Below are 16,293 nucleotides of genomic sequence, written 5' to 3' on the forward strand. Positions count from 1 at the left end.
GCCCGGGCTTGCTGCATTGTTCCCTGCTTTCGGGAGCGCGGGACTCAGCCGGTCACAGGGAATTTCTCACGGGGGGAAAACAGCCGCGGCGAAGCTGGAGTCCGTGGGCTGCGGGCGTCGACACGGGAAGGGAAAGGGGGCACTGAGCGGAGTTCTTTAACGGTCTCTCCCAAATTCCGCAAAACTGCCCACCATGACGCGGGTGATTTACCGAATCCACGGAGAATTTAGAGGATTAAATTCTCAAGACATTGCTCCTTTCCGCTGCTCCGCCTATCCCCCATAGACATTGCGGCGAGCCTCCACAGGTAGGGGTGAGGGGCATTCCATTTCTGCAGTTTACCCCTAAAACCTTCATAGGTTATTCCTGACGGCCCTCAACCTGGAAATTCCCTGTTGATTATTAATTATTTGCTTAAATAATAACAACATCCAGGGGAGGCCCCTCTTTGCCAATCCAGCACGTTTGCTTTGAATCCATTACACCTGGGCCCCGACAATTAGGAAATCTAATTATTCGCCTCATCACTCATTAATAAGAAAAATAGTCCCAGGGTCTTTGCTACTTACAAGGTCTTGGGGAGAGGGATATTTGACTACATTAATTAATTCGCTTTTATATTTCAAACTAACTTTTTTGCAAAGGAGAGTGGCTTCTTTTTGTTCTCGGCACGTGGGCCCACTAAACAAAATGTGATAATAAAATAAAATTTAATAAGATATAACTTTTCTTGAAAAAATCTTTTCAAGTTTAGACTGAGCTGCGTTGAAGTCTGGCTCTCAGCGTCTGGGTCTTAGAGCCGACGGATTCGGCGCTCCTCGCCCTGATTGGCTGCCAACTCCCCACAGCTGCCGAGCTATTGGTCCAAAGTTCTCGGAGGGGGCGTGGCCGGTGAAAAGTAAAAACTCGCTTTCAGCAAGACGACTTTTGAAACTTTTCCCAATCCCTAAAAGGGACTTTGCTTCTTTTTCCGGGCTCGGCAGGGCAACCAGTCTGGACCCCGGCTCGCTGACCCTCAGGGCTACCGATTTGCTGGGTCGCTTGGAGAGCCGCCTCCCCCCTCCTGGAACGGACCAGGGGCCAGCCTTGGTCCACCGCGCGCGTGGCGTCTCTCCGCCGCGTCCCCAGCCGCCGCCCGGGCTGCCACCCTCCGGGTCCTGAGAGCTAGCTAGCGAGCAGGGGCCGGCGCTGCGCTCGCCCAGGGCGCGCCCTCCAGGATGCTGATCCGCCCGGTTCGCTGAAAACGAGCGCCCCTTCTCCGTCCGAAGGCGGGCGCTGGGCGCCGGGTGCTCCTCCACCTCGCCCAAGGCTTTCAGGCACCGGAGGCTCCCCCCTCCCCGCTACTGCCTTCTCTCTCTCTCCTCTCTCTCTCTCTCTCTCTCTCTCTCTCTCATTTCTTTCTCTCTCTCTCTCACTCTCTCTGGGCCTTCCTCACGGTCCGTACGAACAAGCAGTGGCGAGCGGTCTCGGACGCAGCATGCAGGCGCGCTACTCCGTGTCCGACCCCAATGCCCTGGGAGTGGTGCCCTACTTGAGCGAGCAGAATTACTACCGCGCGGCAGGCAGCTACGGCGGCATGGCCAGCCCTATGGGTGTCTACTCGGGCCACCCGGAGCAGTACGGCGCGGGCATGGGCCGCTCCTATGCGCCTTACCACCACCACCAGCCTGCGGCGCCCAAAGACCTGGTAAAGCCTCCGTACAGCTACATAGCGCTCATAACCATGGCAATCCAGAACGCGCCCGAAAAGAAGATCACCCTGAACGGCATTTACCAGTTCATCATGGACCGCTTCCCCTTCTACAGGGAGAACAAGCAGGGCTGGCAAAACAGCATCCGCCACAACCTCTCGCTCAACGAGTGCTTCGTCAAGGTGCCCCGCGACGACAAGAAACCTGGCAAGGGTAGCTACTGGACCCTGGACCCAGACTCCTACAACATGTTCGAGAACGGCAGCTTCCTGCGGCGCCGGCGGCGCTTCAAGAAGAAGGACGTGCCCAAGGAGAAGGAGGAGCGGGCCCACCTCAAGGAGCCGCCCCCGGCAACGTCCAAGGGCACCCCGTCTGGGCCCCCCCTAGCGGACGCCCCCAAGGAGGCCGAGAAGAAGGTGGTGATCAAGAGTGAGGCGGCGTCGCCCGCCCTGCCGGTCATCACCAAGGTGGAGACGCTGAGCCCCGAGAGCGCGCTGCAGGGCAGCCCGCGGAGCGCGGCCTCCACGCCCGCCGGCTCCCCCGACGGCTCGCTGCCGGAACACCACGCAGGCGCGCCCAACGGGCTGCCCGGCTTCAGCGTGGAGAATATCATGACGCTGCGAACGTCGCCGCCGGGCGGCGAGCTGAGCCCGGCTGCTGGGCGTGCGGGCCTGGTGGTGCCGCCGCTGGCGCTGCCCTACGCCGCCGCGCCGCCCGCTGCCTACGGTCAGCCGTGCGCTCAGGGCCTGGAGGCCGGGGCGGCCGGGGGCTACCAATGCAGCATGCGCGCGATGAGCCTGTACACCGGCGCCGAGCGGCCGGCGCACATGTGCGTCCCGCCGGCGCTGGACGAGGCCCTCTCGGACCACCAGAGCGGCCCCACGTCGCCCCTGAGCGCCCTCAACCTCGCCGCGGGCCAAGAAGGCGCTCTCGCCGCCGCCGGACACCACCACCAACATCACGGCCACCACCACCCACAGGCGCCGCCACCTCCGCCGGCTCCCCAGCCCCAGTCGGCCCCGCAGCCCGGGGCCGCCGCGGCCCAGGCGGCCTCCTGGTATCTTAACCACAGCGGGGACCTGAACCACCTCCCCGGTCACACGTTTGCGGCCCAGCAGCAGACTTTTCCCAACGTCCGGGAGATGTTCAACTCCCACCGCCTGGGGATTGAGAACTCGACCCTTGGGGAACCCCAGGTGAGCGGCAACGCAAGCTGTCAGCTGCCCTACAGATCCACGCCGTCCCTGTACCGCCATGCCGCCCCCTATTCCTATGACTGCACGAAATACTGACCGGCTCTCAGCGCTCTGGCTTCGTCTCCCAGACGCGACCCTCTCGGACGGTTCAGGTTTGCAGAGACGCAAAGAAGAACCGAAACGCGTCCACCCGCTTTTTCTCAGACCCAGGAGCAGAGCGCGCGCGCGCCGGCTTCAGCCCTCTGGGAAGCTGCAGGTAACTAATTTGCCGCCCCGTTTCAGAGATTCTCAAGGGGCTTCCCCGTGAAGGGACGCAGCCCAACGAAGTGAATATTGATTTTTAAGCCCCCCTCCCCTATCAGGATGGCTGTGCTCTCTGCTACACTCGGGGTTTCCAAAATTAAGTTATGGACCAAATATCAGAGCGACCCAGCAATGACTCTCTGTAGAGACCTCCACACGTTTGTGGGGATCTCTATAGACCTCGTACGTGCTGTGTGTGACTTTAAATCTCTCTAACCGTGCTGTACAAACGTGTGGATTTGTAATCAGGCTATTTTGTTGTTGTTGTTCAGAGCCATTAATATAATATTTAAAGTTGAGTTCACTGGATAGTTTTCATCTTGCCCAACCATTTCTGTCAAATTGAAAATTCAGAAAACCTATGTGGGGTTTTCCTCCTGTACAATTATGAGGTATAATTCTTTCCCCAGTTGTAGGTCTTTTACAAAGCAAGAAAATAATTTATTTTTTGTTGTTGTTGGCTGACAAAGAAGTCAAGTATCTGATACTTTTTACTTACAAAAGTGTGATGGTTTTGTATAGTAGATTTCTCCCTGAGCATTCCTAAAAGAAAAAAAAAACTTCAGAAATTTTAACTTCACCTGTGTTTGTCTTATGTGGCCTTAATTGTTGTACTTACCTTAAAATAAACCCATGTTGTTTTTCTGCCCAAAAAACAGTGTGTTTGTGTACTCGCATTAAAAAAGCAGCAACAAGGTGGGTCTGCAAATCCACCTGTTTTGACTGTTTTTTATGCAGGTGGGTAAATGTGTAGACAGACGTATATATAAAGAAAATCACAGAGCAATGGGGGCACCTCCCTATTGTCTTGTTTGTGACAAAAGGCTTTCGATTAAATCAGAATTGCACCCGGTTGAGGCAGTGCAGGAACCGTCCCGTCCGCGGTCTGCTGGAGCAACTGCATGCTGTAATGTCGTTTGCTGTGATGCATTTTGCTAAACGCAGAAAAAAACATGCCGATTGTCAAGACAAAGAGTGCCATCCCATCTGCACGTCCAGCCATCCCCGATTTAGTAGGAGAAGGAAAAATATTTTTTGTTAGTTAACTGCAACCCAGGGGCGACCTCCCTCCCCTGGATTTCCTAAAATGCGGACTTCCCTGCCCACTCTAATGGCTTTGCGGAGGAGCGTTCGAACTGGGCCGGTGAAGATCCGGTGGGGACGGAGTCTGCAGCGTTCAGTGACCATCCTGGTAGTGGCCAGATCGGAGGTGGGTTTCAGATTTCTTTACTTCTTGACTGGGTGTCTAAATCTTTACCCTAATGCAGTGAAAAATCATAAGGCTTCATTGCCCTTCAAAAATAATTTCCAGTGCTTTGAGGACTAAATTTATCAACTTTAAATAATAGGGAGATTATTTTTCTCTTTAATTTTGATATCTCGTCTTTTTTACTTTACTAGCAATACAACATTTGTGAGACGTGGCCAAGGAAAAAAGGCTTTGTTATCTGTTTAACTGGCTGAAACCTACAACTCTCCGGCTGGTCTTTGTGTCCCAATTTTGGGGCCAGAGCTCCAAATTGGGGAATGTTTCCCACCCCAGTAGGTGAGCTGTGCCTCACCAAGGGACAAGCTCTTTGTGACCCTAACATTTCAGGCCAGGATGATTTCCCAAAAGGTGATTCTCTCTGAGGCAATGCCGTGGAACATAACATGGGTGCTGTATTATTGTGTTAAACGTGGCATTATGTCTCTGTGTTGTGCTGAGATGAAACTGGGGGAAGTTTGGGCATAGTAAATTTCCCCATATGCGTGACACAGATTCTTTCGATCTGTAGCCCCAGAGGTGGCGTGTGGAAACAACAACAACAACAACAACAACAAACAACTGCATTTTATTCCTTTTCACAATGCGCAGGACTGGGGAGCCCCAGTGCTCCGTACTAGGCTTCCGCAGGCCTCCAGGCCACAGTGCTCTGGTTGGGTGAGCTGGACCAGCCAGCGACAGAGAGAGACAGACACAGAGAGAGAGAGAGAAACTCCCTCTGTGAGCTGCAGAAAGAGGCAGCCCCGCTCCTTGCCCAGTTCTGGCACGCTGGTTTCATTTTGTTCCTGTTCCATTTATGCTGTTGTTTGCTGCAGGAGAAGAGGAGAGGATTCTAGCTGACTTTCTCCTTCCTCAGGTGTTTCAGAAAGTCTCCCCCTAAAAAGGTTGCCCTCATCTTAAGTTCTGGCACTCAGGCCAGCTCTGGGAGACACACGGAGAATAAAGGAGAGAGAAATGGGATGGAGTGCGGGTGGCAGACCCCACACCACCTCCGAAACCTCCCTGGGTTTTCTACCTTCCGGAAGGCTTCTTAAAGAAGTCCCGCTGTGTGTGGGCGAATCACCAGAGTGGGTAGCTCCAGGAGGTTTCCCCCAATTGGGTGGAGACCATGGCGAGGGGCCCTTCCCTTCCCTTGGGAACATGGGCAACTTGGGGGATTGTGTCTGGGGCTTTATCCAGGTGGCAGTGTGAAGGCTGGGGTGTGTAGCATCACCTCAAGATCCCTGTCTGAAACAGTAGGGGCCAAGGTAGGTGCGGGTCGGTGCCAGAAGGCCGGCCAGTGTGCTGGGCGCTGAGCTCAGAGCTGGCTCAGCCCGGCCTTGGGCCTGAGGGCTTGGCAGCAGTCTCAGCAGGCATCTGTTTTGCTCCCCACGGAGCGGGAAGATCCTGAAGCACGACACCTTGAGCAGCTGGGAGTCCAGACATCGGCTGCGCTGCTTTTCAGGACTTCTCAGGCCCTGCACCTCTGCTGCCTGGGTGCAAAGACTGTGTGCCAGGCATGGGCTGTCTGCTTCTCTGATCCATTTGCTGCCCCTTCCTTCAGCCACTGGGTCCTCAGGAGGCTTGGGGCCTTTCAAGAAAAGGGGAAAGGAGGTCCAGGATAGAAGGGCCTGAGAGCCCGTGGCAGGCTCCTGGGATGCAGTTTGCATAAAGCCAGGTCTGATAACCATGTTCCTTCCTGACCCAATAAGATAGAGAGTTTTGCAGGTCTCATAGATGCTGCAAATAACATGGAAGCAACCCGAAGACCAAGGCAGAAACCATTTCCCTCGAAGTTAACCCTGCCTCTCGGACTGGCCTTAACTTGGTTGGGTGGACTGTGTCTCTAATCAGGGTCCAGTTCTGACAGATACAGGCTGCCTGGAGAGACCCTGCGGCCTCTGAGCATCCTGAACAGTCCCAGCTCCAGAGAGGCTGCCGCTGGAGTAGCCTCTGCTTCTTGTAAGGCTCGAACAGATGCCCCAGCTTCACTGCTTTCAGGGAGAAAGGACTGCTGGTGTGCTGCCCATTCCGACCTTTCTTCCAAAGCCTGACTTGGGTCTGTGGCTGGCTGGACCTCCCTGCTCTGGTTCAAGTGGCCTGTCCCTATGACCACCCAAATCAGTGGCGATTTGCATCCTGGAATTGCTGGCGCACTGGGCTAGGAATCGGAAGACTACATCTTGCTGTGTGGACAAATGGCTTCCCCTCCCTGGCCTGGGTCTTCTCATCTGTAGCATGACCAGGTGAGTGCAAGGGCATTTCAGGCAGCCCAGCACTTTCCCCACCCCCGCCCAGCATAGCTGGGGCTATGGGCCCCGGTGGTTCCCTCTCCCCTCCCCGGTGGCAAGAAATGAAGATCCAGCATTGGAGGGAAGAAAACGGCAGGGTCCTGGGAACTTCAGCACTTGGCTCATAAATCTTTCGGGGTCCATCTCCTCCCCTCTACCCCAAGACTGCCTGGGGGTCACCTCTGGGCCTGGGAGAGGCTTGTGAGCTGCACTCAGCACAGGCAGCAGAGTTCCCAGGTTCCCTTTGGAAAAAAAAGTCCCTGTGGCTGAACGCTTGCCTCCTCACTCCTCTCCCCACCCCAAATCCAAAAACCTAGACAAAGTTTTGGGCGAGGTTAGCCCGATAGGAATTTATTAATACCCATAAACTTGAGGTGGGTAGAGAGATTGACCCAAGGAAAGATACCTTTGATTAATGTGCAGAAGTAAGTTTCTTGAGAATGTCCTGGGGTCTTGGAGCCAGTACCTGATGTCTCACGGAGTATGTGCCCGGGGTCATCCCTGGTCAGTACGCTCCTGCCTCTCTCAGTGTGGTGGAAAGGACAAGTAGAAATCGGAGGGTTTGTGTGTTGGTGTCAGCCAGGCCAGAGACGGCTGGGGGGCTGGACTCCAGGTGAGCAGGACACGCTGGGTTGGAGTCACCAGTGACTGCTGTCTGGCCCCACATATTTGGAATGCTTTCCCAAACTTTAAGAAGCATTCCCTGCCTGCCTCTTTCTTGCGTGGCCTCAGCGCACCAAGATGTTTGAAATGTTTGCTTTTTGACATTGGCATGTGAGGAAGGGGGTGGAATGTTTCAGGGAACTCGGAAGGCTGGGCTGTCACGGTCAGGGACGGCCACTGTGTCTGGGAAGACGCCACTGCCTGGACTTGTGCAAGCCTTTCTCTTGCGTTTGCAACATGCCTGCTGTGCCACGGAGACAGAGGGGCATCGCCGGTGTAGCGTTGGAGTCCTGGATGTGTCTCTCCGGCGTCAGGCTCATGGGGGCTTTATCCTGGGCCGTGAGGGTGTGGAAAGCTGAAGTGGAGGGAAGGGGATGGGCTGACAGATTGATGAGCTTGCCGCCATCGCAGGGCCCTTTAAGGGAACGGAGTTGGGGAGCCTTGGGAGGGTAGTCACTGGTCTCCTGAGCCTGGGGTACAGCTTTGTGCTCTCTCTATGCCCACCCAGGCTGGGAGGTCATGGAGTCCAGAGAGACCACCCTGAACCATGACTGAGTGGCCCTTGGCCCTGGGCCTTCCCTTTCCCAGCAGCCCCTCTGGGCTCTCTCTGCCTTCGTGTTATTTTTGCAGGCAGGCTCCTCAGTGGAGCCTTTCTCTCTGAGCTGAATCCACACACACACACACACACACACACCAGCTTAGGCCCTCTGCACATGCCAGCTGAGGGTTCCTGTGACTTGGGACATGCTACCTCTCTCTCTCTCTGGGTTCGTTTCTCAACTGGAAAATGAGAGGGTCATCGAATAGGGCTACTGTGAAGGTTAATGAACCCAACACACAAGGTGACAGTGCTCCTGCAGGGCTCAGTCCATGGCAGGGACGCGCTGTTAGGTGTTCGGATTCACCTGGATAACAGAAGAGAAAGGAATCTTCGGTCTCAATTGACTGCATATATCAGGCTAACCTGATGGGAAGGGCAGTGTGTGTGCCCTAACCGCCCCTTTCTAGACCCTTTAAATCACTTCTGGGAACAAGATGAGCTCTAAAAAAAAAATCGGTAATTAGGAAAATCTCACCCTGCCCTCTGGGCCTCACTCAGTATCAGCTGACCAGACAACAGTTACCTTCATGGCTCAGCCCCCGCCCCACCCCCACCCACTGCAGAGAAGCAGCAGAAGACCCTGCTCCCCAGTCCTTTCAAGGTGGGAGGGGAGGGGAGGGGAGGGGAGGAGAGGACCTTCTGGGTTTTAGTGGGGTGTGAGGACTCTCCGTTTCCTACTTTTAATGCCCCAATCTCCCAGTTCTGTGGTGCCCAATAACCTCCCCTCTCTGCAGGACCCCCTCCCCTTGCTTACTCTAGGCACATCTCTGGGAGCGTCTCGTGGACACCCGAGGTGGTCAGACCTCAGAGAATCTGCCTTTGGAGGAAAAAGTGTGGTTTCTGACTTATGTTCTGCTATTTACCACCTCTGATGTCTCAGGGTGTTCTGTGCCCAGCCTCAGTTTCATCATCTGTGAAATGGATGATCACCTCATCTCTCAGAGCTGCTGCAAGTGCTCTCCAGAGAACTGCCACAGGGCCCTTAGCATCCACACACAGTGGCAATTATGTGATTGTTTTTCTGGCTTTGCAGCACTCTCTCAAGGAGGACCTGGGGTGAGTTAACTTCCTGGCCTTAGTTTCTGACGCTGCAGAATGGGAACGATAAAGATTTTGTTTCTTGGGGTTGCTGTGAGGATGGAGTGATCTAACACAAGGAAAGCACTTCGAACAAGGCTGGCATATAATTGCCTCCAGGACATTTTAGTTATCCATAGTATCCTTATTACCATTATCCTTTCCAACGTTTTCAGGATGTCAGTAAGGTGTACTTGCTGAGTAAGTCCTGCGTCTTTCGCCCATTAGTGTTCTCACACATGGTAGAACCAAATATGTTAAATGTCTTCACACTTAGGGAGTGAGGCAGGTATCTGGAGAGCGGACGCAGGTCATTAACTCGACTGTCTGTCTGCTTTGTAATTTACGGGTGGAGCAGAAGCAGGGTAGGCGCCCCTGGTAGTGAGCGGGCAGTGACTGGAGCTCGTTTCTCTCCTTCAGCCCCTGTTTCTGAGGCCTTTGGTCCTGGTGGGTGCCTGGCCCCTGCCCTGCCTGCGGAAGGAGAAGGCTTTCTCCTAAAAGGTGGGGGTTGGGAATGGTACTGTCTGCCGTTTTCATCCCACACTGAACCTGATTTCTGCTGGGGCCCCGGAGTTGGAAGCACTATGATCCTCCCTGGAGCATCCGGGAATCTCAGGGCTTGCCTGCAGGCTGGTAGAAGCGCTTGCACTGACTTCAGAGGTGAATGCGCTTTTCTGGGATCTGAAGACTTACGAGCCTACAGGGACCTTTGAAACTTTCAATGTCTCCACCTGGCTGTCTGGGACACCCACTCTGCGCGGCTGCCTCCTACGCTCATCTGCCCCCCGCCCCGGCCCCGCCCGGGCCTCTGCCGTGTCCTCACTGGACAGAGCTTCCGCACGAGGGCGCATCCGATCTCACACGAAAGGGCTTGTGCCTCGCGCTCCCCGGAAACATGCCCCAGCGCTGTCCTTCCTACTGCAGTTACAAAAAACTCATCGCCTGGGAACCCAGCATTCATCTCCGCGCGGGAGCCGGATTGGGGCGCCAGGCCGGCGTTCTATGGCTACATCCTCCGAGAAACATTGCAAACTTCAGCAAATGCGCTCTCCAGACCGCAACTAGAACTCGGGGTTTTTGTTTTTTTCCCCTTTACTATCAGTGCCCCGCCCACCAGCCGCGCACGTCTCCTCCTGCGTCCGGCCCATGCCCATATTGGGTGGTGTTTATTATTGTACGAATTCAAGCTCGGATTTGCCTTCGAGTTTAGAAGAAGCGTCGCTGCGGCGCGCCTTTCAAGAGAGGCGGGGATGTGCGTGCTGGACTCCGGTTGCCCGGGAAGTTCCAAGAAGGGCTCAGGGTGCGGAGATGGGGGTGGTGGTGCGTAGTGACATCCTTTTATCTCTTACTCTGGGTTCGTTAGAGGCTGGAAACCAAGCTGGATCCAAACTTGAGCTTGCGGAGGGCGCGCTGATCTGGAGAGTTTGGGGAACCCCGGGGACTGTGGGACCGCGGGTTGCAAAAGCGCGTCATCGAAGGTCCTTTTTCCCTCTCCAGAGTTAAAAGGGGTACTCTGGTAAGTGCCGGAGAGCTAGAGATCTAGAGAGTGGACAGCGCCCCCGCCCCCTCTAGGCAAGAGGGCCACCTTCAAGACCTAGGCCCAGGAGGCTCGGCCTCAGTTAGAAATGCTGCTCCCTGGACAGAGGCTTGGACGTGTCCCCGGGCCTGGCCTGGCTCTCCCCCAGTGAGTGCCTGCACCCAAACCGGTTTTTCGACCCTGATTGCCACGTTCTTTTCGGTATTTCAAACGTATCCCCTCCCTCGCAGGCTCTCCAGAACCTCCAAACTTCTGGACTCCCCATTTTGAGGTGCAGTTCTGAGCACTCTCAGCCAGTCTGCAGTGTCGTGTCCCCTCTCTGCGGCAGCAGCAGCGGCAGTGCCCGACGCCATCCCCACCCCTTGATGCCCGCGCAGAACCTCTCTCCCCATCCCCCGTGGGAGCCAGTCCTGGGCAATTTCTACACCCACCTGCCTCCCCACCCCTCCCTCTTCTCGTTGGCATCGCTGCCGATTTACTCAATGAAACGCTAATTCAGTTATCCCGAGTGGTTTTTTTTTCTTTAAAAAATATTAATCAGAGATCATATACAGGAACTAGTCACGCTGCACGCACCACTCCTCCCACCGCGGTGGAGTGAGGGCAGAATTACCTCCAACTGAATCAGCCTCACACAGGGTTCTTGATTCTAAGTCTGACGTGGCTAAGTGTAAAGTCCATTGGGGTGGGGGGGGGTGCTTGCACCCCAGAGTGAGTGGGTGGGTCGGGGGAGACCAAACAGGCTTTGCAAACGCTTAATGTAATCACGGGCCAGCTGCGTGCACTTGTAAAGTTGTTATAACCCCCCTCCTTGTTATAAACAGGAAAGCGCAGAATATAAAGCAAGAGACCCGCATTCACAAATACCAGTTCTCCCCACGCCAGCTGCCAAATTCCCCTTTTATGGTGTTTCTTGCTTGCAACCTCAGTCCCAGCAGAAAGACCTTAAATTTCTCTCCCGGAACTCTCCAATTGGGTTTATTTTGAAATTTCCCTCAACAGAGCTTTGGACCAGGTAACGCACCCCTTCTCCAGCTCCCCTGCACTGTATACCTCTGCTTCAGGAGAAGTTGGGCTCCGGAGGTCCCCTTCCCCGGGTCCCCAGGGAGCCTTGGGGGTCGAGGCTTGCTGCCTCTTGGACACTAGCCACCTAGCGAAGGCCCTGACTCCTGCAGGGCATGCGCAGGATCTTTCCACGGCATCCTTTCTCGTCAGACTCCCAAACCTCTTAGATAGTGATGCCTCTCCCCACCACATATGTAAAAGCTTTCAAAGACCTTAGAAGGCATTTTGTGAGACCATGGCATGTCCACGTCTCCGATTAAGCAAGGGAGAAGAAAAGACCTTTTGTGGGAGGCCCGCGGGTTGCGGGGGCTCCCCTAGGTCAGCAGTAAAACTTACCCCTGCGCACCGCCCCCCATCCCCACCTCTCCTTCCTGGCCCGGCAGACCCCGCTCCCAGCCACCACGGTCCACATCCTGCCTCGCTGACTGTGTGTGCTTACAGCGTCAAGGGGTGGACGTGATATTTCAAACATCAGATCAGTGCGTTTATATATTGGGTGCCCGGAAATTTTTCCAAATAAACACAGCTTGATTCAACTTGGGTGGGCGGACTTATCAACAGACTAATTCTATAAACAAATGAAGGAATAGCCCTGAAACCGATTGGCTGGTATCAAAAAGACACGTGGAGAGAAAAGCTTGGAGTTTTTCAGCAATGAAATTTTAATTAATGTGGGTGGGCTGAGAACACAACGACTGTTTATCATAGACAATTTATTTTCCAGCGCTAAGTCAACATATAATAGCAAACTTACAACAATTATTTAACATTTTTGAAGCCATGAAGAAGGGACAGAGCGTGCAGCGGCCGGGGAGAGCGGCGGAGCGGGAGACGGACGCACGGCGGGCTCCCCGGGAGGGCCCCAGCGGCGTTGGGCGCAGTCCCTGAGCCCGCCCGGGTCGCTTGCGTCTCGGGGAGCGCATCACCGGCTCCCGCTCGCCATGAGCCACCTCTTCGGTCCCCGGCTGCCTGCTCTGGCCGCCTCGCCCATGCTCTATCTGTACGGCCCCGAGAGACCGGGGCTGCCTCTGGCCTTCGCCCCGGCGGCTGCTTTAGCGGCCGCGGGACGGGCGGAGCCCCCCCAGAAGCCGCCCTACAGCTACATCGCTCTCATAGCCATGGCAATCCAGGACGCGCCCGAGCAGAGGGTCACGCTCAACGGCATCTACCAGTTCATCATGGACCGCTTCCCCTTCTACCACGACAACAGGCAGGGCTGGCAGAACAGCATCCGCCACAACCTCTCGCTCAACGACTGCTTCGTCAAGGTGCCCCGCGAGAAAGGGCGGCCGGGCAAGGGCAGCTACTGGACGCTGGACCCTCGCTGCCTGGATATGTTCGAGAACGGCAACTACCGTCGCCGGAAGAGGAAGCCCAAGCCCGGCCCCGGGGCCCCTGAGGCCAAGCGGTCTCATCCCCAGACGCAAGAGCGCGGCGTAGAGGCGCAGCCAGACGCGGGGAGCCAGGAAAGGCGCCCCGGCCCCGCAACCCCCCGCCACGAGGGAGCGCCCGCGCGTCCCTGGCCCCTCGGGGGAGGCTCCTCTACGCCGGCACCTCTCCTCTGCCCCAGGCCCGAGCCCCCAGAGCAGGATGCGGGAGACGATGTCCAGGTCGCAGCGGCAGTGGCGGTGGGCCAGCACGAGCACACGATGGAGGGCCGGGAGTCCCCCCCGCGCCCCGCCTCTCCGAAGAGCTCGGACAAGTCCAAGAGCTTCAGCATAGACAGTATCCTGGCGGGACGGCAGGACCAGAAGCCAACTGCAGGGGCCGAGCTCCTGGGAGTTGCCAAGCAGGGGCCCAGCGGCTGTCTCGGCACCTCGATTCTTGCCACCCCCGCTAACCTCCAGCCACCTTTCAACGCTTCCCTAATGCTCGACCCGCACGTCCAAGGCGGCTTTTACCAGCTCGGGATCCCCTTCCTCTCCTACTTCCCTCTGCAGCTCCCCGACCCCGTGCTTCCCTTCCAGTAAAGCGGACGTCGGAGCCGGTGTCTCCCCGCCCTGGTCTGAGCTGCTTGTGAGCCGCCACGGCTCCCACCGCTGGGGGAAGGATTCACTTTTTATTTTTCTTAAAGATCTTTTCCTTGGCTGAGGTGTGGACCTTGGAAAGTCTTTCCAACTTATGCACGCAGGTGGTGGGACCTTCTTGGAGGGCACCTGCCCGAACCCGGACGTCTTAGGATATTAAAAAGATCCTGTCCCGTGGGAGTTGGGCATCCTAGACCTACTGCGCCAGCAGGAGAACACCTTGACCTCAGGTCAGTTTAAAGGTGCGGTCTTCAGCCACTCCCCACAGGTCCTGCGCGTCTGGGGCAGGGGCAGGCCCAAACAACCCGAAGGCAGGACAGAGGGAAGACGTGTGGTTCTTTCAGTCTGGGAGCCACCGGCGTTCGGGCTCACCGTCCCCAGCTCTGCCATGCTGGGACTCAGGCCTTGGCCTTCACCCCTTGGGATGATGGGCTTTGGCAGCTGGGTTTGCCCTGAGGTCCAGTTGTGGGAACCCGAGGGTGATCCGTTCTCCAGGTCCTTTGGCAGATCTAAGGCCTGCTGAGGATTTGCAACCAACATCCAGGTGGAAGATGAGAAACCACACTTTGACTTTAAATACAGAAATTTTCTTTTCTTCTTCTTTCTGGACAGTAACGACAACATGTTCTGTTCTTTGGCTAAGTACTTGATTCTTGTTATTCTAACGATTGCCCCGTGAGAACATTTATGTTAACAACTGCTAAGAAGGTGCACTCTATGTAACATAGCTTTAGTCATTAGCCGACACACTCGTCCCCGCGCATGTCACCAGCCACAGCTGTCCTGTCTTTTTGCTTTTGTTTGGAAGGGCTCAGAGATTTCAGGGGAGACCGGAAGTGTGTGAGGGGGAGGGAAGATGTCTCAGACAACACTGAGATTTTTGATTTCCCTGTTTTTTTTTCAAGATCTAGGTTTGACTGTGTTTGCATTTTCCAGAGCTGTGCACTGAAGGACTACTGTGCATGGAAAAGGCCGGGTGAGACAGACACACGGAAGGCAGGCAGAAGGAGAGGTGTGCCAGGGGCGGGGGGAGCAAGGGATCTGCCGGTGTCAGCTGCAGGCCGCTCTCCGGGCTCCCTGGACCCCAAGGAACAGGAGGCACAGTGGGAGGATTCTTGTAGACATTCCCAGCCGACAGCATCCCAGCCTGCAACCTGACCTCGCTCCTCCCTCCAACCCCTACCAAGCAGACCCAGAGCCGGCAGCTAAATAAACCCGTTTATGGAGGTGACTGGGAGTCTGCTGGGAAGGGTGGGTCGCCAGGCAGGGGTCTGCCGCAAAGATCTGGTTAAGAAGATTGAGATTTTTCACAGTTTAGTGCAGCTTGGAACTTTCAGAAAATGCATCTGAACTCTTGTGATCTGTCTTTGGGTTGTCTTAGGGCTTCTGGAACTTGATTTTCTGAACCTCCCAGTTACTTTAATTTTATGTGATGCCGGAAAGGCGCAGTAAGTCATGAATTCTTGGAGGTGGGCTGAGACAGGTCTTCAAGCTAACTTTTAAATAGTTTCCAGGACTTGTATGAAACTGGACACAGACTTTACATCAAGAGAGCCTGTTGGCTAATGTGTTGGAAGGGACATTTAGGACAGTCATAATCATTTTATAATTAGTAGGCACAGAGTTGACTTTCTGAGAATCCATCCTTAGAGCCATGTGCTACAAACTCGTAAGTGTTTCCCTGATGGCATTCCACCCAGGCTGGTGGGAACGCTTCAGGGAGTGGCAGAGCGTGCTTGCCTGGAAGAGCTTTGTGGAGACCTAGGCTCACCGTGGGGAATCTGAAATGTGGTGGAAGGGCTGCCATGGGCTGTTTTGTTATCCCAAAGTCTCAGCCTCTGTGAATAAAGTTGTTTTTTTTGTTAACCTCTCAGTGACTGGCTCAGTGGATTACTGGGAGGGAACACAAACAGTGTTAATAGGAACCAGGGCACTGGGATTCTATTTAGGAACCCCATCAGCAACTCAGGGGCTTGAGCAGAGCACCGGGGACCAGCAGGTACTGCCTGAATGCCACAAAGGAAGATGAAAATTCCGCTCTGTAGGTAGGACATATTTCTATTTCTTCTTCTTTTTTGTGTGTGTTTCATTTGCTACCTTGTGTGTTTTGTTAATTTATGAGGGCTCTTTTCTGGAGAAGTCAATAACCCAATACTGCCATTTTAAAAGGATGATATTGTAGACTTATAGTTCCAAAGCGATAATATAAACATTATTTTTATGTCGCAAGGAAAAAAAGGCAGAAGTGTGTACCTGCTCTGTGAGGGGGTTCATCCATATAACTGGAGAAATTCTGTTCCCTCATCCCCACATTCGTCTGGTTCAGGAAAGCCAAGAGAAATGGACAGTGGGTCATCGTCTGTGGATTTTCTACCATTTTATCTGTATGTTTCCCTACTGAAGAGCAAGAGGAGCTTTGGGTCTTAGTAATCCAATGGCTTTACTAATGTTCCAGACTTACTGATGGGCTACAAATTATGGGTCAGTGAGACCAAGAAGTGGATTCTACCCTTAACTGAAGTATTTAGGGTGAGCCAGAAGTAACGGCACTCGTAGGCACTCTGAAGGCGTGCTTCTGTGCTCTCAGCGAAACAA

General features: G+C 54.8%; 2 protein-coding genes across 2 annotated transcripts; both read left to right on the forward strand.

Moving 5' to 3' along the window:
- Positions 1-804: 804 nt before the first annotated feature.
- Positions 805-3,901, forward strand: FOXC2 (forkhead box C2). The gene has a single exon (XM_028501840.2). The coding sequence runs from the start codon at positions 1,479-1,481 to the stop codon at positions 2,982-2,984; it is 1,506 nt and encodes a 501-aa protein (XP_028357641.1). The 5' UTR covers positions 805-1,478; the 3' UTR covers positions 2,985-3,901.
- Positions 3,902-8,622: 4,721 nt separating this feature from the next.
- Positions 8,623-15,646, forward strand: FOXL1 (forkhead box L1). The gene is made up of 2 exons (XM_036012315.1): positions 8,623-10,585; positions 10,837-15,646. The coding sequence occupies exon 2, from the start codon at positions 12,613-12,615 to the stop codon at positions 13,639-13,641; it is 1,029 nt and encodes a 342-aa protein (XP_035868208.1). The 5' UTR covers positions 8,623-10,585; positions 10,837-12,612; the 3' UTR covers positions 13,642-15,646.
- Positions 15,647-16,293: the final 647 nt, after the last annotated feature.

Source organism: Phyllostomus discolor, chromosome 12 (genome assembly GCF_004126475.2).
Source record: "Phyllostomus discolor isolate MPI-MPIP mPhyDis1 chromosome 12, mPhyDis1.pri.v3, whole genome shotgun sequence".
Lineage (NCBI taxonomy): Eukaryota > Metazoa > Chordata > Mammalia > Chiroptera > Phyllostomidae > Phyllostomus > Phyllostomus discolor.

Coding starts and splice junctions, on each gene's coding strand:
- FOXC2 (XM_028501840.2), top strand. CDS start 1,479: ATGCAGGCGCGCTACTCCGTGTCCGACCCCAATGCCCTGGGAGTGGTG.
- FOXL1 (XM_036012315.1), top strand. CDS start 12,613: ATGAGCCACCTCTTCGGTCCCCGGCTGCCTGCTCTGGCCGCCTCGCCC.